Raw genomic sequence first — 23958 nt, 5'->3', positions numbered from 1 at the left:
TGCCAATTACTCTTGATACGATGATATGAGCCGTGGTTTTGATAAGCCCTCCTTGAAAGCAAAGATCAGAAAGCCTGAGGTGAAGAGGGAAGCGAGAACAAAGCTCCAGCAGTAAGTGAGCGAGCATGGAGTAAGTAAAAAATAAGGGGTCTGCTTGGATTTGGGGTTGTTTGGGGGTATTTTTGTGGTTTTCTTTTTTTTGTCGTTGTTGTTGGTTTTGGCTTTTTTTTTCCTTTTTGGGTTTATTTTTTTTTCTTTTTTTTTTCGGTTGGGTTGTGTGTTTCCAAAAAAAAACCAAACAAACAAAAACAACAACAACAAAAAAAACTCCAAACAAGAAAAAAAAACCCTCCCCCCCCAAAAAACCCCACCCTTGCCTATGTTTTTCCTTTGGAGGCAACCTTTTTTTTCCTTCTTTGAACAGAGCTGAGCCATCTTTGGCAAGGGGTGAATTTGCCATCAGGTGCCGCCGCTCCCGGGGACCCTGGGGCTCGCGGTGGGAGTGGCCGCCAAAGCCGGCGCTGTCCCAGGCGGATTCTGCTCCACTTCCCATGGAGGCAGCGCTGGGAAGTCATGCTGGAACAGTGAACACTCAGAGCTGCGCTCTCCTCCCTGCAAGGCTCCCCTGGCAAGCTCTCAGCCCCCACCTGCCGGCGGAGCTGCTCCAGCAGCTCGTAAATAGTAAAAACTCTGTGATCAGGGTTGCAGTGTGTGATAGGGGGGATCAGCAGAGCACAATAATTAACAAGCTGTGCTTTCCTTCGCTTTTAAGTGTTTCAAGCCAAACTCCAGGGTTTTATTTATTTTAATATTGTTGTTATTATTACTTCATAGGGGTGAACACAAAGCATGATTTACCCCCGGTTTGCCTCCCTGTGTTCCTCACTCTTCCTCTAGCAGACATGCCCCTAGTTGCTGCTCTTTTAATCTCATTCCTCTGCCCTCTTTCTGTCTCTGATTTTCCAGTTATGTGCTGCTCTTGTCCTGGCTGGAAGGAAAGTTGTGTGCTCCTAGGTGAGTAGTTTGAAGGCAGAAGGCACAATTAGATCATTTAGACCAGGGAGTGTTAATTGTAATGTGAAAATGCATGAGGTAATGTACAGCCTAGGGCCAGACCATCCCTTACTGCTGTTGCTCTGAAGGCAGGGTGCTGCTGTGCATAATAAATTTAAAAATTTGGATTACCTGCCACGAGAGTATTACTTACTGACAATGCACAAAGCTAAGTGGTAACATAATCATGGTACCAAATAGCAAGGATTGATATTTTCCAGGCCACTAAAATCTGTATCCCTTCAGTGAGCACTGTTGAAGCTGGTTCCCTGAGAGTGCAGAATGGAAAGGAAAAATAAAAGAGGGTCTATTGATAATCTCCTGCTTTTGGCATCTTTTTTCCAAGGGCATCCCTTGTATTTTGGTTGATGAGCAGCACCTGCCTCTGGCTCACCAGCTGCAAGCACTGAGAAACTGACTGTGCTCACACCAGCTGGGAGTTTTTAATTTCTTCTCTCTCTCTATCCCTACTTGTTGCCTCTCCTCTCCTGAACATCTGTATACCTAGAAGCTATGGAAGAAAGGGGTCAACAGGTGGCACAGTATGTGGCATGTGGTGTGCTGAATTTGCTTCTTCCAGAGCTATAATGCAATATGAAATTAGCATTTTTAATTACATTTTAATATACTGTTTACTGAGATGAAGCTGTTCTGTAGCATGCTTTTATACAAGGTGGAAAGCAAGCATTTATTTTCAGCCAACAGCTAAGCAGAAAGAGACTTTTGCACATCACCACTAAATATTTCTATATATAATAATTGTAATTCACTTTTTTAATATTTAAATAAGTGTTAAAGAATTTGGAGTTTTGCTCTGGTTTTGCAGCAGTGTGCAAATTATTTCTTTCAATATCTGAAGTTAGAAAACAAGAAGGCAAATTCTTTTGTTGTGTGTAATTACAGGTTTTTAGCTTAACTGACAAGAATTTATTCCAAATTTTTCTGTTGGAGTTGGATCGCTCTTAGCATTTTTAAGAATGAGTGGTTCCTTTCACTCTGGTGGATTCCCAATGAATGGTGGCATTGCCAGGCTTTTGGGGATGAGGGTGAAACATGGGATATGCCTGGTTACAGTAAATATTCTGGTAATGAGGAGATATTGTTGAAGTGGAGGTTTGTATTTTTTTATTCTCTGTAAATTTAGCTTTTTTTTTTCTTCACTGCAACATATCAAGAGTGATTAATTTTAATCAAGGAATATATTCAACAAGTGAAATAGTTGGAGGATGGGGGAACTATGTTGCCATTGTTGCAGCCATTGCTGCCATTCTATTCAGGTTGGCAAGTTTCTGGCTTCCTGTACTGCTCTGTTATCTCTGTTGAGATGCTGAACAACACCTGAGGTGGAGCAAATCTGATTTAGTGATGGATTGTCCTCGAGTTGTGAACTGTGATCTGAAGCTTTATCTAGGTAAAAATAACCTATATCACAGACAATATGAGGTATAAAATATTGATGTGGAGTATACCTCTGCAGCAGCTACAAAGGAGACAAACAATTTGCCCTTCAAAGAGCGGACCTGCTGCATACTAAATTGGCGAGAGCAATTTGATTGCATATAAGAAGCTAATAAAAACGTTTGAGTTAATAATTTGCACTACTTCAATGTCAGTTCTAAAAACACAAGGTCCATTTGAGAGTCATATTGGAGAAAAAGTATTTGGTAGCAATATATGTATTTTTGTAAACTATGACTTTTATAAAGGGATCATGCTAATACTACTTAAAAAAAATTAAAACAAACCCAAACCTACAAAACAAAAACATGCAGTGGTGTGACTCCAGCCTGACTTTCTAAGGAGAAAGGACTCTGCACTGTGTTTTGCAATGAAATTACACAGATTTTAGGGCCTTGAGCTATATTAATGGCTGTATTTTTGAAGTAGTAGATGAGGTCAGAGTTCATCCTCCTAGAACTCTAGGGAAATCGGTTGTTGAATGTAGTAAATGGACAAAGGTTATTGTAGCTTGTTTGCTATGTTGCTTCCCCTTTATTAAATATCCCTGCAAGCAGTAAATCTGCTCAGCCAGTTTAGTTAATGAACACTTTTCTTCTTATCTCTTAGGGATTTTTTTTCCCAAGGTCTGACATAGAAGTGATTTTATGGAATTTTGTATGTGTCATTTCAATATTTACGTTCACTACTTTAAGTGCACTCAGACAGCTTGTCAAAGGGAGAAAGAGCTAAATGAATGCCAGTGTGTGCTTCTAGTACTCAGGCATGTGTAAAAAGCCAGAAAGAAAACAGCAGTATAGAACACACAGTGACTCAAAAAAAAAAGGTTTTGCTGGCAGAGCATTTGCCTGTTTGCAGCAGGGAGTAAAGAGCAGCTTTCTGTGCTCAGGGGCAGTGGAAAACTGGTTAGCTGAAGAGGAGGAAATACTTCAGGGCTCAAACTGCAGAGATAAAATTCATCTCCCTTCTCCTTTGCTATTACTTATTTACTTATTTTGTTAGAAAAAGTGTTTGTTTAAAATTTAGTGTCTTAGTTGAAGACAATAAGTAATCATGGCTGTTAACTCTGTATTAGGTCACTAACGTAGTGGTGAGAAACAGAATGCGAGGTCTTTGCTTCCAGATAGAATTTTGCTAGCAGGGATAAATGTAAGGGTGTGGGGTTTGTTTGTTTGTTTTTTGGTTTGGTTTGGGGTTTTTTTTTTTTGTGGGGTGGGGGTGGCAGGGGCAGTGCAATTTGTCTCAGTCTGCATTTTTAAGTCATGCCAGCAGCAGCATGGGCCCATCTTCAGTAGTGAGCACTTGGTGAGAAAGATGTAAATAGTCAAAGAAAAGTTTAGTCATAATTTGGATGAAAGCCAGTGAAAGTTAATACTTATGTTATTGGCAGTTTTCAAAGATCTGCCCTTCTCAAAGCATGATGTAATTTTTGAGAAATATAATTTTTTCAAGAAAAGTCTTTGTGCCAGAAGCATCACAAGCTGTTAAGCAGTCATACAAAATAAGTATTATAGTCAAATAGATATGAATAAAAGTAGCCCAATGTCAAAACATAAAAATAACTGCATATAGTCATAAGTGGAAGGAGATTAAAAAAACCAAACAACTGTCTCCCACGCTGGTTATCCCAGCCACTGGATTATATGAAATGGATAGTTTTAGCTGCTTCCTCTTTCCACCACACTGACTCCTACTGACTTCTCTAGAACATAATCTGAAATTCAGGAGTTGCTGTATTCAAGTAACACAAAGAACCAAAATGTTAGCAAATAAATAGGGCTTCTCCAAGAAACTGCTCAAGACCTTCTGAACTGTAAAATATATTACACCATCATTAAGATCTGAAAGAAGGGGATGGACAGTAAACACTACAAATAAACACTTACGTCTTCAGCACAGGTATGCCTGCCTTTCTAGAAAATGCAATGAAAATGGGGAGACAACACAACAGAAGAAAAGCTCTGGTCCTTTTATCTCATCTGGAAGGCTGAAAAAGCTGTGTGGGGGAAACAAAATCATTTGTATCATACCCTGTTATTATTTATAGCATCTCTTCTGAAGCACTGAAATAGAGCAGTGGCAGACTTTGTACAAACTTTCACACAATTAACTGGATAGGGAATCTATAAAAGGCAGTAGCCCTGTTGTGCTAGTATTTCAACAATAAGGACTTTGTACTCTGCCTGGAATTAACGTAAAACCTGCATAGCTGTTCCCATTTGATGGCTGTTCCAGTTTGCTGGCTGTTGCTGGCAGGGATCCCAGTGGGTCCATGCTGGAGAGAGGGGAAAGGGAGAGCAAGAACAACAGGAACAAGTTACTGCTGGCTTTCACCCACACATGTTTTAGAGGATCAGGACTGCTCAGCACCTCCAGGAGCAAGAGGGATTTCGAACAAGAATAATTGACAAGAGGGTTTGTTTTCCACATTTTTAAAAGGGATTGGTCTTTTTTATTAGTCCTGATGATCATTCTATTGTGGCTTACTGGCTTACAGAGGGAATTACTATCTGATGTATTCTTGGATTTCTGTAAGATACAGCTGATTTTTAGAGGCTGCTTGTTGCAGTGCTAGGTCTGGTTTAGCAAGCTGCAGCTTTCCCGGAAAGCACAGCGGGGCTGCTTTGGGCAAAGCGACTGATTCGCCTTCCCATAGTCCTTTTGGACTTCCCTGAGCTCCTGCTCCCACTGGCTGGGCTCTGTAACACAGTGACAGCAAAGGAGGCAGAGAAGGGACCCTCATGGTGGCTTCCGAAGATCTTTAATGTTACATCTTGTCCAGGTGGTTTCCTGAGGCTGAGGGACATCTTGACCACGGTGCAGGGGGGTTTTCTCAGGGGCCCCGGGGTGGTACACGGGCGGAGTTGGGGTACAGGAACCCACAGGGAGAGCCCAAGGGAGTGGCCAGGTCTAGGGGCAAGGGAAAGGGGGGGAACAATGTGGAATAAGAAAAGCAGTGGGTAAATAGACCACCGCAGCTGCTGTTAGATTTATAAATTATGTTGGTTTCCTCATTTAACATCTGAGGAAACTGGACAAGCCCTAGGGCCCAGTAATGGGTTCATCACATCATAGTGCTGTCAGTGAGAGCTCTGCTTTCAGAAGGAATCAGACCGTAACAGAGGAATGTGAATATGCATATTTAAATTGTGGTGGGTTTTTTCAATAAGTGTGGTCATTCATGTAGTCCTTCAGTAAGAGTAGTGCTCCTAAAATGGCTTGCAGTAAATCAGATAGTGCCACAACCAATGGTATTAAGATCTTTTTAATACTACCAGTATGCCTCCTTGGCTCAAGTTCACAGTTTTGCTGAGGGGCTCTACATAAGTTTCTGTCTAAATATTGTTGTGCCTGCTGTGACCAGCTGGCTGTAGTGCAAGAACCTGTGGGGAGAAAGTGGAAGACAGCAGAACTGTTGTATGAGCTTGGAAAGCTTATCAACCCTCGGGAAGTCAAGGGGTTTCTTAAATGTTCAGGTCTGTCTCGTCCTTTTGCTCCACTACAGCTCACAAGGGCTGATCCTCAGCTACTTGGTGTAGACTGAAGATTTTCACTGTAATAGTTCTGGCTTGATCTTGTACCACGAGCTCTTTAAATGTAATGCTGCCTAACAGTTGCTGGGAAGGCAGAGCTCTGCCTCTGTTGTGAAAGCACCGTGAAGATATTGCCATGATAGGTGATGACCAGAGCCATCAGTCACTGTTTGTTGTCACAGATTAATGGCTTCATGCACTTGCCACATCATTGCCCCAGCTCTGAAATATGGGACCAGAGTTCACTGGGCCCTTGGGGGAACTGCATCCAGGCTGTGACAGTGAAACACCGCTACACTGCCATCTCAAAAAGATTTGAGATCCTAGTAGTAAGTCCACCTGGAGTTATCAGCAGCTGGAAGCAGGCCAGACCTTGCAAAACTGCATGCAAAATCACCAGAACTGCTGGGCTCTGATTTCTTTTTTTTTTTTTTCCTTTTTCACCAGAATTTATATGACCAACTATGTAGCTGTTTCATAAAATGGAAAACTGTGAAGTTTAGCAGGGAAAACAATGGTAAGAGAGACATTCACTGAGGCTCTTTCCTGGATTTTAGGTGTTGTGCTTAAGAAAATGTAAGAAGATAATCTCACTTTTTCCCTGCTACCACCACCCCAACTTAATGAGAATCTAAGAGCAGCTAATACAAATTTGGATCTATTGGTATTTCAAGACCTTTTACCCTGCTTTTATAAGACACAGAGGGTTAGGAGTATATATAATACATAGTACAGTATGCTCACTATGCATTTATCACATTGGGGTTTCTATGAAATAACAATCAGAAGATGTGTTCTAGCATAGGTATTTTACATCTGTAAGCTTCCATTGCAAACACCTTGAGCAACTAAAACGTGCAGAGATATTCTTAGGGTCTTCTAGGAAGATAATCAAGTTTAGGCCTGTTGCTGCCCCTTGATTTTACAGATGGTGCCATGGTTTAAGAAGCGTTTTCCAGACACTGTGTGTGGCAGTGGGTGCAGTAAATGCCACAGTCAAGCCATTGCCATAATGACCAGCGTGACTCCACACCAATCACCTTTGTGCTCCTGTCCCACTCGTTCCAGGAGCCTTAACAGGAGCATCCTATACCCCTGTCCAAGGGGTGCCTTGAGACTCTTGTAAGTATCCAACCACTCGTTCTGCTGGGAATATCTGCACAGATCAGAGTAAATGTCAATAAAGAAATGCAGACACAAAATTCCTGTGTGAATAAATAATAATAACGACAACAATAATAATAATAAATAAGAATAAAACCCCTAGAAAATGATACCAGTACCATAAAACTCAAGGACTTCTGTACGTATTCAGGAGCTCCATCTGCTGGCACTCTTTGGTTGCTGTTTGCACCTAATACTGAGTCCCCATAAAACTTTGAGAATAGTATTTTAAAGTCTATTGTAAAACTTACAGTTGTTTTTTGTAATATTACCTCTTTTCTTTTGCTTTTAGGAGCTGCCTAAACGTTTGGCTAACCTTATGCTTGTTTCCAAGAACCTGCATATCAAATCCTTCCAAACCTAACTTTTTACTGATACTGGCTGATGATCTTGGTATTGGAGATGTGGGTTGCTATGGCAATGATACAATAAGGTATGAAATTAATTACCTCTTCTGGGTGAACCTCATTTTAAAAAAATGTTGATGATACTTAGCATTAAAATTCATTATTAATTTATTTGTTTATCTAGATATACTTCTTTTCAAACTATGTACAAAATTAATGTTCTACAATAATTCCTACTGGAGTCATAATTATACAGGCGTGCTTGAGAAACTTTCTGGGACTTAGAACCTTCCAAATGTGTCTGTGCACTGTACTTGTCAGGCATGTGTATAATAAGTAAATTTCCACAATTCCAGGGTTGAAATATGAAGGAATGACATTAGAATTTAATATCAGTTAACAATTCTACTAGAGTTATGAAATGACAAGTCAGTCTGTGTGATACACTTATCCCTAGTGCAGTTACCAATCTGTATATAGATTGATTGAATGATATGTCTTTGTTCTAGCCTATTATTGTCTTGGATGTTGTGTTGTGAAGAGACTCTTTTTCCCTATGCTGTGTAGGATTTTGGTATGGGTTAAGGCTGAGATACCTTGTCTTTTTTTCCCTCCTTTTTTTTTTTTAGTTATTAATAAAAACTCATACACCTATGGAAAACTCATTTCTAAGGAGCCAATATATATATATCTCAAAAATATATATAAAACACAGAACTTTTCTAGCTGAGTTGTAGGTAAACAGAAGTTTGTAAATTAGATGGTGATAGTCTCAACAAAACTAGGAGGAGCGGTATGCCATGAATTTCTGTGTAATACACTTTTATCAGACATGGGATTTTTCTCCTTAGGACCCCTAACATTGATGGCCTGGCAAAGGAGGGAGTGAGACTTACTCAGCACATTGCTGCAGCAGCTGTCTGTACTCCAAGCAGAGCCGCTTTCCTGACTGGCAGATACCCTATCAGATCAGGTTGGGCCTCTCGCCAATGATTTGCTACAGTTAGTCTAGTCAGTGTTGATATTAAAAATCCCCTTAAATAAACCGCTTTAAAGAACAGTTAATCTTGGGATTTGGAGTATCAGTGAGATGGGCAAAAAATAGAGATGACTAATGATTGATTTCTATGGGAAAATCCCCATATAAAACACATTTAATGTGGCTAAATGACAACACAGAAATGGATGAAAATCTAAACAGTACAAAGCACCCAGAGGCAGAAAAATGAAGAGGAAAATTGTGTAAATGTTGTATGTTCAGTGGCACTGGGATTATATTAAATGTAATATTTTTAGTATCCTGGCAAACTTTTTCACAGTGAAATGTGTCAGACTGTAGAATAGTTCTCAGCAATTGTGTTTTAAAATAGATTTACTTCAGCCATGTAAATTTATGACAGAAGACTTCAGCCACTGCATATAGCAGTAATAATCAGTATAGTTTCAGATGTGATTCTGACTCGCTTAAGGAGAAATGTAATCATTAACTGTACATTTCAGAAGTGTGTACCCCTAACTCTGTAAGCCTTTCGTTCTAAGATAAAACTTACTTTCTTTTTTTTTTTAACATCATGCTTAGATAGAACTTTGATTGTAAGAGGTTGCTTAATGTCCAGATGTAGGTGTCTTCCTGCCATTTTTAGACACCCCATCATAGCTGAGGCATCTGCATTGGACTAGCATATAACGACATGGAACTTGGAAAACACATCATTCTGGAGGTCAAGCAGAATATCCTAGGGCATAGGAAATGGTTTATGAAGAGGCACTAGTCATAGGCAGCTGAGTCCCATTCATTAGAAAGCAGAGTCTGAGAAGACTGAAAATCTGAAACCTGGCTTGTTTTATTTTAAATATTATTATTCCTCTCTAGGCATGGCATCTAGCACTCAACGGCAGGTTCTCTTCTGGAACGGGGGTTCTGGGGGGCTCCCACCAAATGAAACTACTTTTGCCAGAATACTCTACCAGCAGGGTTATTCTACAGCACTTGTAGGTATGAGACAAAGAAACTCGTTGCCTTTTTCATTGTTTGTTATTCTAATTAGGTTGCTTCTGTATATATATTTTTTGGTCAAAATGTCCAAGATTGGTTAAACTAGATTTTCTTGTATGCACAGCTTTCAAAATCAGCAGGGCTTTTAGAACACAACCCACAACTCCCAGCATCAGTACAGCATATCTGGTAGATCCAAAATGAGGTGTATGGAATACGTAAATACACATTGCAAATGGAAGTAAATTCATAGGAAAGAATCTTGTTTGCCCAGTACAGGTTGCTTTAGGACGAGCCAACAGAGATATTCACTGATGCATTAGAGCAGAAAAATGTCATCTGCCAGTTAGCACCAAGACACCACGGTGGTCTTAATTATATCAATTTCAGCACAGTGGTCTTAATTATATTGACTTCAGCAAGGTTTTTAACACTGTCTCTCACAACATCCTCATAGGCAAACTCTGGAAGTGTGGACTGGATGAGTGGACAGGGAAGTGGGTTGAGAGCTGGCTGAACAGCAGATCCCAGAGGGATCAGTGGCACAAGGTCTAGTTGTCACTAGTGGTGTCCCCAAGGGCCAACACTGAGCCCAGTATTCTTTAACTTATTCATCAATAATGAAGATAATTAGGGGACTGGAGCATCTCTCTTATGAGGACAGGCTGAGGGAGCTGGCCCTATTCAGCCTTGAGAAGAGATAGCTGAGAGGGGGCCTCATCAATGTCTGTCAGTATCTGAAGGGAGGGTGCCAAGAGAGTGGAGCCAGGCTCTTCTTGGTGGTGCCAAGCAATAGGACAAGAGGCAAGGGGCAGAAACTAATGCACAGGAATCTCCACCTGAACATAAGGAAGAACGTCTTTACTGTGTGGGTGACATCGGAACAGATTGCTCAGAGAGGGTGTGGAGTCTCCCTCACTGGAGATATTCAAGAACTGTCTGGACATAATCCTATGCCATGTGCTCTGGGACGACCCTCCCTGAGCAGGGAGGCTGGCCCAGATGACCACTGTGGTCCCTTCCAATGGTGCCTGTAGTTTCTGTTATTTAAGCATTCTGCTGATTATCACAGTTATGATGTCCCTTAATTTCTGCAAAAGTGTATTCTGTCAAAAAGCTGAAAGAGTCCCATTGACTTCAGTGGATCTTATATCAAAATACATGTCCAAAAAAAAAAAGAAAATCCTGGTAACTTATTGCTAATTTTGCCTGAACAGTGATTAAAGGCTGTGTCGTTGAAGCACCTCTTATTTTAAAATTCTTTATACTCTTTTGTAATGTGCTTAATTGCAATTACTGTGCTTTTCACACCTGTGCTCAACTCCACACCCTGAGGTGTGCATTTAGTTCCTAAAATGAAGCAAGTCTCAGTGACGTACTGACTTCACACACTGCTCACTGCAGTCTGATGCAGCTTATAGCGTAAACCACATTCAAATACGCAAGTGAAGTACAGGACAGGTCAGCACTTGTCAGAAGTTATTTGTCTAGGTAATAGCCCTAAGCCCATGGCTATAGACTGTCCTTCATTGTCATGATAAGTACACTGCCCTGTAATATGACTCCAGTAAGGTTCATTATCAGTGTATAACATATTCTAATATGTCCAATTCTACTGGATAATTGTAATAGCCTATTTCTGCTACTCGTACAGTGAATATGGTCACACAGAGATAATTTGTGCACCTTCTTCCTGAAATTTGTTCCTGGATTGTGAAGGTCAGATAGAACTTGTGTGTAAAATAGTTCATATTTTTGCACTTAGCCTTGTGCCAAATGAAAGAGCTTTCTCAGTTTCTCCCTATCAGGTTATGCATTAATGCATGGCGACTTCATCATGTGAAAAATAATAAGCAACAACTTTTGCAACCATATTTGTTCTTACTCTGGGAGGTGTCTGAGCTGGACCATTGCCCTGCATGTAATTTAAACAGATAGGTGAGGAAAAGCAGCTGTTCTAGACAAAGTGCCAATGCACTATTGCTCCCTGAGCCCATCCCCATTCCATACCAGCTCTGCCCTTGGCTTCACCTTAACTGAGAAATACAGGCAGACACACCCTAGAGTTGTAATATTGGATTTAAGATCTTTGTTTTTTATTTCCAGGGAAGTGGCATATGGGTGTGAACTGCAAAACCCACCGTGATCACTGCCACCATCCTTTAAATCATGGGTTTGATTATTTTTATGGTATGCCTTTTACCCTTGTGAATGAGTGTCAAGGCACAGACGACCCTGAATTGGCCAAGTCTTTGCAAGATACATATTGGTTTTACACTCAGATGATCATCCTTGCAGTATTTACTCTTGTGATTGGAAAACTTGCCAATTTATTCCCAGTAAAATGGAAAATAATCATCTGTCTGGCTATCTGTGGTCTCCTTCATTTCATCTCCTGGTTCTCCAGCTATGGTTTCACCAAGTACTGGAACTGTATCCTGATGAGAAACCATGATATCACTGAACAACCAATGAACCTACAAAAAACTACTTCTAATATGCTGAAGGAGGCAATTACATTCATTGAAAGGTAATCAACAGAGGTGAGGAGCAGATCGGGGGGGAGGGAGTGATACTGTGCCTTCTGCCAGTAGGAACAGAAAAATGATCCTAGGGTGGTGAATGGACTATCATAGAAAGTGTCCTATGAAGTTAATATTTTACAAAAGGGAGAGTAGTAGTGAGTTTTGTTTAGTTTTGCAGTTTTGTTTCTTTTGTTTCCCCAAAGGTGCCCTTCATTTACTATCAGTAACCTTAACTGGAATTGAAAAAAAACACAAAGTCTTTAAAAGTATTCATGTGTTAAGTCTGGGCATATCCATATTTCTGTCAGGGTTTAAGGGTTGTGCGTTTGTTTTTTAAAGGAAATTTGAGGTAATACAAATTCCTTCTCTAAAACTTTGAGCATAAGTAATTTCAGATTCCTAGGATATCCTACCTGGCTTGATGTTGAAGGGATACAGTTTCGCTGTGGGTGAAACCTACTGATATGACCCACTGCAAGTGATATCTGCCTCCTCCACGAGGGCACCTCGGATGCCCAGTGACATATATCCATGTTTAAGCTTAGGCAAGTGAGTCCTATTCTCCTTGCTTCCAAGAATGTGTCAATCTTTTGTCTATGACCTCTTCTAGTTCTTTATTTAATGTTCTACACCTGTCTAATTTGGAACTGGAAAAAGAAAGGGCCCATTACTGTTTTGGTCTTAATACAGAACAAACATCTTAGAGGGATATGTTTTAATCCCCTCTGTCTCCTACAACCTCAACACTGAAAGATGTCAAAAAACAAAAATCTTTTTGGTTAGATCACAACAATAATAATATTAATTGAGATAGTAACTGCAATACCACTGTTATATTTTGGGTTGTGTGACAGTTTGAAGAGAAATGACTATTGTTTTCTTTTATTTCAGAAACAAGCATAGACCATTTCTTCTCTTTGTTTCCCTTTTACATGTTCACACCCCTCTCATTACCACAGAGAAGTTTCAGGGCAGAAGCAGGCATGGCCTGTATGGTGATAACGTAGAGGAGATGGACTGGATGGTGGGTAAGTGTTGGTCTTGAAGGAAATTCTTCATTCAGTTGAATGAGGAAAAGATATTAAAGGGGTGATCACCAAACTCCCTTTTGGCATCTGTAAAAATCAGTGAACTCACCTTGGTTACACAGTTGGTTTCAGGGTTTGCCATACCATAACCATGCAATACCTCTTTTTAATTTTCTTAAGATGAAAGCTTAAACTGTCCTTATAAGGATTTTTTCTTTATCTTTTTTAAATGAGATGCTCCTATGCTGAAGTGTTACATGCAGTCAAATAACCAGATATATGCCTGATCATGTTGTTAATCAAAATGTATGATGTTTCTCTAGCTCTGGTCTTAGAAGATGTAAAGAGTGTTGCTGCTGAATATTACTTTATATGGTGGTTGTTTTGTGTACTTACTCATTTTCATCAAAGGAATAATAGATCAGAACCCTCTCCTAGCCAGAAGTCCAAGTTAGAAAGCTATGAAGTTTCACTTAATAAATTGTGTGAAGTCAATGACTACTTACTTAGGTCATAATCTAGGCTCTTGAGTACCAATCACGTTAAGTTTCTGATTGGCTTAATTAGGTTTAAAAACCTAAACTTAGTTTTTCCTTTTCTATGAGAGGGCAAGAGATAGCTACTGTTTGTATTTAGTCAAAAGTGAAGACCGTATTAACAAATTAATTGCCTCCTGTCGAGGTCATGATTCAATCCCTAAACCTTTTTTCCCCCCAATAACCACATCTACAAAACTGTAATTTGAGAGGAGCCTGACTGCTTTCAATGGGCAGGCTGATAACTCCTGCAAGATCCAGTTGAAGCAGAGGACTCAGCCATGCTCCTCTTTCCTCTTTTGGCACTAGTCATCTTCAGACACAGGCTGTGTAAGCAGAGCTGGATAGCAGAAGTCAAGATGTAAGAAACATGTAGTTGAAACTGGATAGCAGTTAGTGAGGACAGAATTCTCCAGAGTTGGATAGCTCTTGATTTGGGATCTAATTCAGAATCAATATGCCTAGACTCAATCTAAACACTTTTTGGGAGAAGGTTTTGTAGGTAAGGTCAATAACTAGTTTCACCAAGGAGAGACAGGAAGTCTGTAAAGGAAAAGAGATTGAGCAAAAGTGCTGATCACTGGCTTGTGGTTTTTTCTTGTGCAGTTCAGCTTTTGCTGCTGCTTCTTTAGGTATGGAAGCTGTTCTTGGCAAATATCTTTTGATGCAGAAGATGATGAAGAGAATTAATTGAAGATAAATCACATTCTATATAAACATTTGATGCAATCAGTACCGAAAAGATTCCTTATGAAGTTAGGTTTGAATTACAGTCTGTGAAGTTTTTACCACTGACGTCAGGAATTATTTTGGTTGATAGTATGCAGCCTGGTCTCAGAGTCCTTGTTCGGTTCCTGATGACACACAGCAGTTTTCTGTGGTTAGTAATCAGAGCAGCACTATTATTTAAGCTTTTCAAGATGTTTGAGGCTACATAGTTAAGACAATTCTTGATGCAGAATCTACGGAATAAAGCTGACAGAGTATTTTGAGTAGCTTGAATAAAAGTATCACTCATTTATTTTCCAATTGGTTTTATAAAAAGTTTTATAAACATTCATCAGCTTTCTCTTGGGCTCTTATTATTTCATAGAATCATAGAATATGCTGAGTTGGAAGGGACCAATCAGGATCATTAAAGTCCAACTCCTACCCTGCAGGACACCCCAGGAATGACAGCATGTGCCTGAGAGTATTGTCCAAACAGTTCTTAAACTCTGTCAGGCTGGTGCTGTGACCACTTCCCTGGGGAGCTGTTCCAGTGCCCAACCACCCCCTGGGTGAAAAACTTTTTCCTGATATGTTACTCAAACCTCCCTGAACACAGCTTCTTGTAATTTCCTTGGGTCCTGCCACCAGTCCTGAGAGTGAAGAGAACTTGCCCCTACGTTAGCCCCTCATAAGGATGTTGAAAAGTGCTAACAGGTCTCCCCTCAGTCTCCCCTTCTCCAGGCTGAACAGACCAAGTGACCTCAGCTGCTCCTCATACAGCCTCCCCTCAAAGCCCTTCATCATCCTCATGGCCCTCCTTTGGATGCTCTCTTTTTCATATTGTAGTGCCCAAAATTGCCCCCAGCACTCGAGGTGAGGCTGCCCCAGTGCAGAGCAGAGCAGGACAATCCCCTCCCTTGTCTGGTTGGCGATGCTGATGCTCCCCAGAATATGGTTGGCCCTCCTGGCTGCCAGGGCACTGCTGATTCATGTTCAACTTAGCATCGACCAGGACCCCCAGGTGTCTTTCTGCAGTGCTGCTTTCCTGCCTCTCCTTCCCCAGCGTACGCACATAGCAAAGGCTGCCGTCTCCCAGGGGCAGGATCCAGCAGTTTCACTTTTTAAACCTCGCATGGCTGGTGATTGCCCATCTCTCTAATTTGTCAAGCTCTCTTTGCATTGAATATGGTAGATCATAACAGAATTTATTCAGGCAAATGGAAGGTCTCAGTCTTCAGTGAATTTGGAGTCAAGACCTAAAAAATCTGACTGCATCTCCTGATGTAATTATGGTGTTTTGCTTTGTTTATAGGCAGGCTTCTGGATGTCATTGACAAAGAGGACTTGAAGAATACCACATTCATTTATTTTGGATCTGATCATGGAGGATTCTTAGAGGCTCACAGAGGAAATTCTCAGTTGGGTGGATGGAATGGGATATATAAAGGTAAAATTTTAGAAGTGTGTACATGCATAAGACTTCCTCTTAAAAAAAAAAACTATAGAGAAAAATATATCCGAACAGACTATATTTAATAAACTATATGATGGGATTATAATCTTGGACTGTAGGGCTGAAAAAAAATCAGGGCATCTGCTATTCATAGGGCTGGGGCTGAGTAGAGAGGCAGGATCACTTCCCTCGACCTGCTGCCAATGTTCTTACTAATGCACACCAGGATTCCCTTGGCCTTCTTGGCCCCAAGGGCGCTGCTGGCTCATGGAGAGCTCGTTGTTCCACCAGAATACCCAGGTCCTTCTCTGCAGAGTTGCTTTCCAGCAGGTCTGCACCCAGCCTGTAATGGGACATGGGGTTATTCTTCCCAAGGTACAGGACCCTGCATTTGCCTTTACTGAATTTCAAAAGGTTCCTCTCTACAGATTATCTATGTCAACACTGGCAGGTATCTTGATGTTTATTTTCTTAATATAGTGTTCCAGTTTCTCACCCACCATATAGAAGTTTCTTCTAGACTCTCTATGGCTGGCTTGCAACATAAGCTCTAGGGAAATGAAGATCTATGGTATCTCTTGTATGTGCTCCCTCCAGATTACTAAGCCTTTAAAAGCCACTCTGGCATTTACTGTATAATGAAGTCTGAAAGCTGCATCCATCATGTTTCCCTGTAGAAGAAGAGTCATGTGCACCTTGACCTTCTCAGCACCACAATGCACATTGTCTAGCACTAAGTTACTTGATGAGCCACACAAGCAATGTTTGATACAGCTGGGATCCACCCACACACAGTCCTAAATGCAAAATTAGCCTTTAGTTCTTGTTAAGAAGTTTCCATGCCAGTAACAAATGCAAAAAGGCCAAGAGGCTCACTTGAGTAGCTTAGAATCTGATCTAAGGAATTCACTTCCACTAGCTGAACAGAAGTATATTAGTAACAGGAGAGTCCAGAGGGGAAAGAGAAATGTGATCAGGGAGGGAATTCAGTATGAGAGGACGAAGATGAAATGATGCCTGCTTAGAAAGAAGGCAAGAGGGGATACAATATCAATTTAGATATCAATAATAGAAAAACATAACTATTTAAGTCCACATACAGCAGAACAGGGGATATCCCAGTGAAACTAACTAGCAAGATTAAAAAATACAGTTTAATTAATAAATATCTGTAAAACTCACTCTTGCTATTGGAAACTGCATATTAAAAAAAGCAAGCAGATAAATAAGCAGCACATACAAATAATGAGAAGAGCCACTACTGAATGACAGTCTACTGTTTTCCAGGATTTAGAGCGTTTTCATTAAAGTTACATGAATATTCTAAAAGTTTTAAAACTGTTTATTATACATGTGCAATAAACATGTGACATCTTTTATTCTTTTAGCTTTTTTGACACTTCTACCCCTTCTGTAACAGGTGGAAAAGGAATGGGAGGCTGGGAAGGAGGAATCCGTGTTCCAGGTATAGTTAGATGGCCAGGAGTGTTGCCTGCAGGCACAGTTATCGATGAACCTACAAGCCTTATGGACATCTATCCTACAGTAGTGCAACTGGCTGGAGGGGCAGTGCCTCAGGACAGGTACAGAGGTGGCTTCATAAACCATATTGCATCTCTTTCTTTATTTAGACAGAAGCTGTGTCATGCATCCTAACAGCCACAGGTTAAATTCTTTTTGTTTCCAAACCAGGCAATTCTCTAGCTTGCTTTCTGCACAGGTTTCCCCATCTCATCTGCTTATGTGGAAAAGGCAAAGAAAAAAGCATAGGTGTTATCAAGGGTCATTTAGCTAACTCAGCCCTTCTGTCACTGAAGGCAACTTGGTTGATTTGGGTCACAAGGATGACTGTGGAAAAAAAAAGAGACTTCTCAAAAGGACACATGAAAGTGTGGGTGGCTAAGCCATTTCAGCAAAAAGCATAAAAGTACTGGTAGAGTGTAACTAAACCAACTATTAGGCAGTTCAGTAAGTGGCTTCTTTTTTTAATATTTTTACAGAGCCTGCAGCTCACAGAGCTGTCAGCGATTTCCATTTCAGGTAGCAGAATTAAAACCTGTGAACTGTGCCTTCACTATTGTTATCACATCCAGGAAAATTACAGTAATGGTGACTGATCTCCCCAGGCAGGATGTGTGAACTAGCTGTAAATGCAAAAACTTCTAGTAACTGCTAATTATTGGTGTCCACCCAATTAAAAATCTCCGGGCTCATTAGCTAAACAGTACCTTGGTTTAGTGATGACACTTGAAATCCTAATGCTGCACACATACAGAGTGAGTACTGCTCATGCTCCAGCTGCAGACTTAAAATTCTTAAACTGTCTGGTGACTCTGGTCCTCTCTGTCAGGGTCGTGGATGGGCACACCTTGCTGCCCCTGCTGCAGGGGACAGTGAAGCACTCTGGGCACGAGTTCCTGTTCCACTACTGCGGTGTGTTTCTGCATGCAGTGCGCTGGCACCAGAAGGACAGTGAGTATAAACATCCCCCTCCTGCAGGTCAGAAATGATGTAATGTCCTCTAGCTTCCCATAAAGTATCATGTAAAAATGTACATACACACATATACACACACACCTATATATATATATATGTATACACACATATATTTATATATGGAATACGTTCATTGTTTCCAACTCTCAGTTCTTCTTCTCATTGTTAGCTGTCTTGCCTTGCCTGAGATGAAGGGGTTTGCTTCCTGGGACATAGAGCTTCAAGAATCTCTCAGTATTCTTAGAGATCTCTCTTTGTTTCTCTGTGATGCACACCGTTTTTTGTGAACACAGAAAGTTTCTGGGAAGAGAAAGCTGTGTCTGACTGCCCCAACTCCTGGAAAATATTCCTGTTGAGGAGTCATGCCACACTTCCTTACTGAAAGGCTAAATACATACTTGAGTCCAGTGGGGCATTTGAAGAATTGCTTTTCAGGTTGTCCTGCTGTTCTCACCTAACTTAGATTGCTTGTTCTTCTAAGCTATGTAAGTTCTACTTAAGTAGCTGTGCATACAATATGCAGATGCAGGGCAGATTTTGTGGCATTTCATGTTCCTATGAAGCCATGTGCACATCTAGATTTCTTATGCATGCCTTTCTACAATTTTTCCCATTGAACCTCAACTGTTCATGGCAAGGAGCCTAAAAACAATGCCATGTTCTGCATATAAAAGACCAGCTAGCCAAATACGTAGCTCAGCTCTCAGCCAGGCCAAAAATTTTGATTCTTTGTTCCAACTGCAGTTTCTTCTGACTGGGCTGATAAGACTTTTTAGAGTCCATTTTAGCTCGTTTACAAGTATGTCACACTCACATTTCATATTTATTATCTGTTTATATCTGTCTGTTGATCAGCCTAGATATGAAGCCATTGTGTCTTGATGTCACCCAGGCAGGACCCATCCTTTAAGGCCTTCACTGAAGCCAAAAGAATCCTTTCCTTTACCTCTGCACCATAAGTCTTATTAGTGACAGTCCATTTCTTTCTGCTCAGTGAACTGATTGATTGTTATGAGATGGGTTTGAGAGATGTTTGGATTGGAGCAGCAGGTTTCCTTTCCCTGGAATATATTAAATGAACACACTGCCCTAACATGCACATGCACACTTCAGATTCTGTCAGAGCTACTTCAGTAGCAAATTGTATATCCCTCTTTGCCTCTTGGAGATGAGTGAAACCCCCACTGCTTTATCAGCACTGATTTCTACTACCTTTTTTTTTCTTTTATCCTTCTGTGACCCAGCTGTCTGCTCAGCTCACCAGCACAGGTTAATTAAAATCAGCCTCACTCTATCCTTCAAAGTGAACTAACAAGGACCTGGCTGTCTCCCACTCTGCAACTCCAGTAATTATCTGCAGCTGTGAAAAGTGAATGCTAAAATTTAGCAGAATCAGAACAATTCTCCCCAGACATTCTACACTCACTACCCCAAATTGCCATACAGTATATAAGGTCTAAAGAATTCAGCTCAATTATTTATGGAAAAGAATGACTATCTACTTCAGTATTTCTGAACACTGATCACAAATTCCTATGTACATCTAGGTAAGTCCATCTGTCCATCTCATATTTTATTTTAGTAATATCACAACAGCACTCCAACTAGAGTCACATACTCAGAGAGTGCTTGTTTAACTCCTTTTAACAAATATCTATGTATGCTACCTGACCAACAGACGTAAGAAGCAAATCCCATGCTCTGGGCACCCTGATATCACAGAGGATGCTTGCAGTTCTGTCACAAGACAAACATCTTTTTAGTAACAAGACAGGGATAAGCTTAAGGATGCAGAGCACATCCAGCCAGCAGCAAAGCAAATACTCAGACCTAAGGAGTATCTGTCTGTCCTTAGTAAGCTGTCAGAAAGTTGAAAGATTTCAGCTTTATTTCCAGATCCATGATATTCTGAGCTGGAAGGGACCCATAAGGATCATCAAGTTCAACTCTTAAGGAAATGACCCATCCAGGGATTGAACCCACAAGCTTGGCATTATCACCACCATGCTCTAACCCTTTTTCTTTCAGAAATCCACATTCTTTATCCTTTCTTTCACAATTTCAGAAATGGAGGTATCTAACGTTTACTTCATTTTCTTACACCAAAACATTTCAGAACCATTGAGACAGCATCCCTCCATAAAAGTGCAGAAGCAGGATGTGGAAGCTATGGGGTGAAAATTAAGAGACACAGAGCCAGCCAGCTAGCCCGCAACTGGATATTTTAAGCTAAGATATTACCTAAACCTTAATATCTTTTATGTGCTCCCCTTCACCTTCTAAGAAGTTTTAAAATTTTATTTATTCACAAAATATTGTTCTAGCAGTAGTGACAAGACAGAGTGTGAACCATAAAGCTGCAGGCTCCAGACATAAAGAACAGCTCTGGACACAAGAGAAGAAAGGGAGAAAAGTTCAGCTGACTCCATTGAACCAAAAAGAATATTCCATGTAGGAACAATGGAGTTGTCAGCTCTTTAATGCTTTGAGCACAGAAGTGGCTCCAAGTGGTGAATGTCCTCTTTCTTCTTGTCTCCTTTTTCATAGTATCTAATTGCTGTCTTCTTGCTGGGCACATCTTCGCCTCTGAGTTCAGTGTAGTGCTTTCTAAATGTGGGGTAAGGAATAGGAGAGAAAAGAGGAGAGAGGGAGAAGTAAAATGTCCTGATGAACTGCATTCAGATGTAGTCCAAGTAATTTACCACTTTTTCACTCGAAGTTACAAACCTGTGCTTATCCCATGGTCAGTACAAGAGCCTGATGAAGTACAAGCTCTAAAGCTGCATACTATTGGCCTTCTTCATGTAAACTTAAAAACTAGACTCCAGATTTTACTGTTTTAAAGGCCTGCAATTACCACCCTTTTTGGAAGTGTACCTGGAACATGAGCAGAGAAATAAGCTGTGGTCAGTTTCTGCATAAATATGCTTCTTCACTCAGATGTACAGAGCCAGAACAACCATCTACCAATACTTACACTCAGAAACTGGGGACTACATTCTCCATTTCTCTCCCTCCAAGAGGCATGAAAAGTTTTAAAGGGGAACAAGGAAGTGGCAGACTGCGTCTGTACTGAAAATATTGGGCGAACCATCCATATACTGCACATGGTACCCAGAGCCAGGGTGCACCCATGAGCCACAAAAAAACCATCTGAATCCCTAGCTTCCACAACACCTTTTCCCTGTATGCGACAGGGATGGTCCTGTCTTCTCCTTTGTTGTTCCAAGCTGTTGCGTTGCTTGGTTTCCTGCGTTGGTTTAGCAAGCCGCAAACCTTCCCGGGGAGCGCAGCGGGGCTGCTGCGGGGAGAGCGGCTGTTCCGCTTCCCGCAGCCCTTCCGCACGGCCCCGCGCTCCTGCTCCGGCCAGCTGGGCTCCGCAACACCAGATGATGAAGGAGGCGGGAAGGGTCCCTGCATGGCGACCTCGGAGGAACGTTTATTCACAAGACGACAGAGGATCCCAGAGGCAGAGGTCAGGGAGCCGGGGCTTTTCTCAGGGCGCAGGGGCGGGACATGGGCGGAGTTGGGTACTGGAACCAATAGAGAGGACCCGAGGGTGTGGCCAGGGCTAGGGGCAGGGAAGTGAGGACCATCTGGGAAAGGCTGAGAGTTTAGTAAGAAAAGGAATGGGGAAATACAGCGCTACACCAAGCTTCCCCTCCGAAGAACAAAGCAGATCACTTCACCATGAACCAACCTTTCAAGGACCATCCCCCAGCTCCTAATGACATCAGGCTGCTCAAGTGTGCTTCTTCTCTGACAGGTGCCACTGTATGGAAAGCTCATTATGCTACGCCAGTATTTCAACCAGAAGGCTCCGGGGCCTGTTTCAGAAGAGGAATTTGTCCATGTTTTGGGGATGGTGTAACCCATCATGACCCTCCACTGCTGTTCAATCTCTCGCAAGATCCATCTGAGGCAAATCCTCTATCAGCTGACACTGAGCCCTTGTTTGACGCTGTAACGAGGAGAATAAGAAGAGCTGTGGAAGAGCATCGCAAGACTCTGACTCCAGTCCCACAACAGCTGTCTCCTTACAATAATATGTGGAAGCCATGGCTGCAGCCATGCTGTGGGATGTTCCCATTCTGTTGGTGCCATGAAGAAAATAACAAAGAAGATAGCATAGTTTAACACCACAATCAAAATATGGTTAGCTTTAAAGAAATCGATAATTTTTCACATTCAAGTGACTACAGTCATAGAGAGATTAAAGGTTAAATTACACTGGAATAACTGAAAGGGACATCAGTGGTTGTTTTTGTTCAACCTTTTCTCTTACTCATGGTAATTTAGTAAGCCTGTGGTTTAAAAAAAAAAAAATCGGGTCATCTGTGTAATCTATCCCTCAAGTGAATAATTCAGGATTAAATACCAAGTAAATGAAAGAATATTTCTTTCCTTACTGATTTTCAATTCAAACAAATGATAACTGATAAGAAAGCAAATTTTTAATAGCAGATCTTTGTATGTGAAATATGCTTGTTAAGACAACAGGACTGAACCCAAGAGTATATTCGTATTCAAGCCTTATCTTTTTTAATGAAAAAACCTTTTGCACAAAAATGAAAGGATGATGACAATGCAAAAATAATGAAGAATAAAATTGCACATTTAATTTGGAAATATACCAAAATTCATTGGCCTCTCAGAAATAAACACCTACTAATTTACAGAAATTTTTTGCTTCATCATCTGTACATTCATCTATTATGTAAGAATTCTCAGGGAAAACTGAACTGACAAGTATGTTTTAAAAATTAGATAGCCAAAGTTAGCATCTCAGGATCAGTAGCAAAGTACCTAGCTATTCTGAAATGTTAAACCACACTTCGTACTGATGTGTTTTCCATGCAGTTAAGTCGTCTCACTTGTGAGAGCACTGAAAATCATTACCCCGCTGCCTTGTGAGGATTGCGAAATTTGTGACCTGTCTGTGAGACCAATTCATAAGTCTGCAGGTCCCACCTGAGTGACAGTGCCTCTGATTTCATAGGAGTGCCATTATGCCTGCTGAAAAACGTGCTTTGTTTTGTGAAAAAGCACATTGTTTTCAGTAGGAGGTGTTAAAAAAAATTCACCTCACAAACTAATCACTTCTGTGTTCAGGTTATCTTCTCCAAGATAACCTGTCAGCACTCTCTACAGTCATTAGGGAAAGAGAGGGAATTAAAATATCTAATCCTCTCTTGCTGCCCTTAGATTAAATAAATTAATCTCTCAAGATACAATCCTAACCATACTCTTGCAGGGTTTTTGTGTCAAATCAGATTTTCAAATGGAGGCTTCTGTAATTTTTCCTCACCAAAAAAATGTATTGTGGGCACGAGACTCAGATTCAAACTACTCAGTCTTCCTGAACATGGTATATTCAATTCCTGCTATAAAGCTAAAGGTCAGCCAGGTTTTAAAAAGTAACAAGGGATGGTAAGGGCTGCAGAGCAGGGACTTCAGGTGACTTGTTTACTTAAAGCTTGCTGTCTTGAGGAGCCGCACCACTGCAGCTCTATTCAGTACCAAGGCTGCCTGTGTGTCATTTTTTGCCTTTTAGAAGTAGGAAGAGACAAGAAGGCCCATAGCAGGTCACTCTCTCTTCTCCTGAGGTGCCACAGCAGGTCCCCTTCACCTACTTCAGGACAGAAGAGAGTGTATGCC

General features: G+C 41.0%; 1 protein-coding gene across 11 annotated transcripts; it reads left to right on the top strand.

The window, feature by feature from the left end:
* The first annotated feature begins 24 nt into the window (after positions 1–24).
* On the top strand, positions 25–22978 carry LOC121671070 (arylsulfatase D-like). Of its 11 annotated transcripts, none has more exons than XM_042042317.1 (12): positions 83–111; positions 967–1014; positions 6973–7166; positions 7501–7641; positions 8407–8528; positions 9429–9551; positions 11658–12081; positions 12968–13104; positions 15664–15798; positions 17225–17387; positions 18155–18276; positions 22067–22978. In XM_042042317.1, the coding sequence occupies exons 3-12, from the start codon at positions 6973–6975 to the stop codon at positions 22435–22437; spliced, it is 1932 nt and encodes a 643-aa protein (XP_041898251.1). In that variant the 5' UTR covers positions 83–111; positions 967–1014; the 3' UTR covers positions 22438–22978. The 11 variants fall into 11 exon arrangements, with proteins under 11 accessions (XP_041898264.1, XP_041898272.1, XP_041898279.1 ...); XM_042042304.1 differs by having other exon boundaries at positions 93–130; XM_042042330.1 differs by lacking the exon at positions 967–1014 and having other exon boundaries at positions 25–111.
* The last annotated feature ends 980 nt before the right edge of the window (positions 22979–23958 follow it).

Source organism: Corvus kubaryi, unplaced genomic scaffold (genome assembly GCF_017639235.1).
Source record: "Corvus kubaryi isolate FWS band 111438036 unplaced genomic scaffold, C.kubaryi_AGA036_p1.0 133, whole genome shotgun sequence".
In the NCBI taxonomy this organism is placed as follows: domain Eukaryota; kingdom Metazoa; phylum Chordata; class Aves; order Passeriformes; family Corvidae; genus Corvus; species Corvus kubaryi.
The sequence above is the reverse complement of the archived record's forward strand: the minus strand, read 5'-3'. Positions and strand labels throughout refer to the sequence as shown.

Coding starts and splice junctions, on each gene's coding strand:
- LOC121671070 (XM_042042295.1), top strand. Junction 7,167..7,500: donor AGGGGTGCCTTGAGACTCTT/GTAAGTATCCAA, acceptor TTTTGCTTTTAG/GAGCTGCCTAAACGTTTGGC. Junction 17,388..18,154: donor GGGGCAGTGCCTCAGGACAG/GTACAGAGGTGG, acceptor CCTCTCTGTCAG/GGTCGTGGATGGGCACACCT.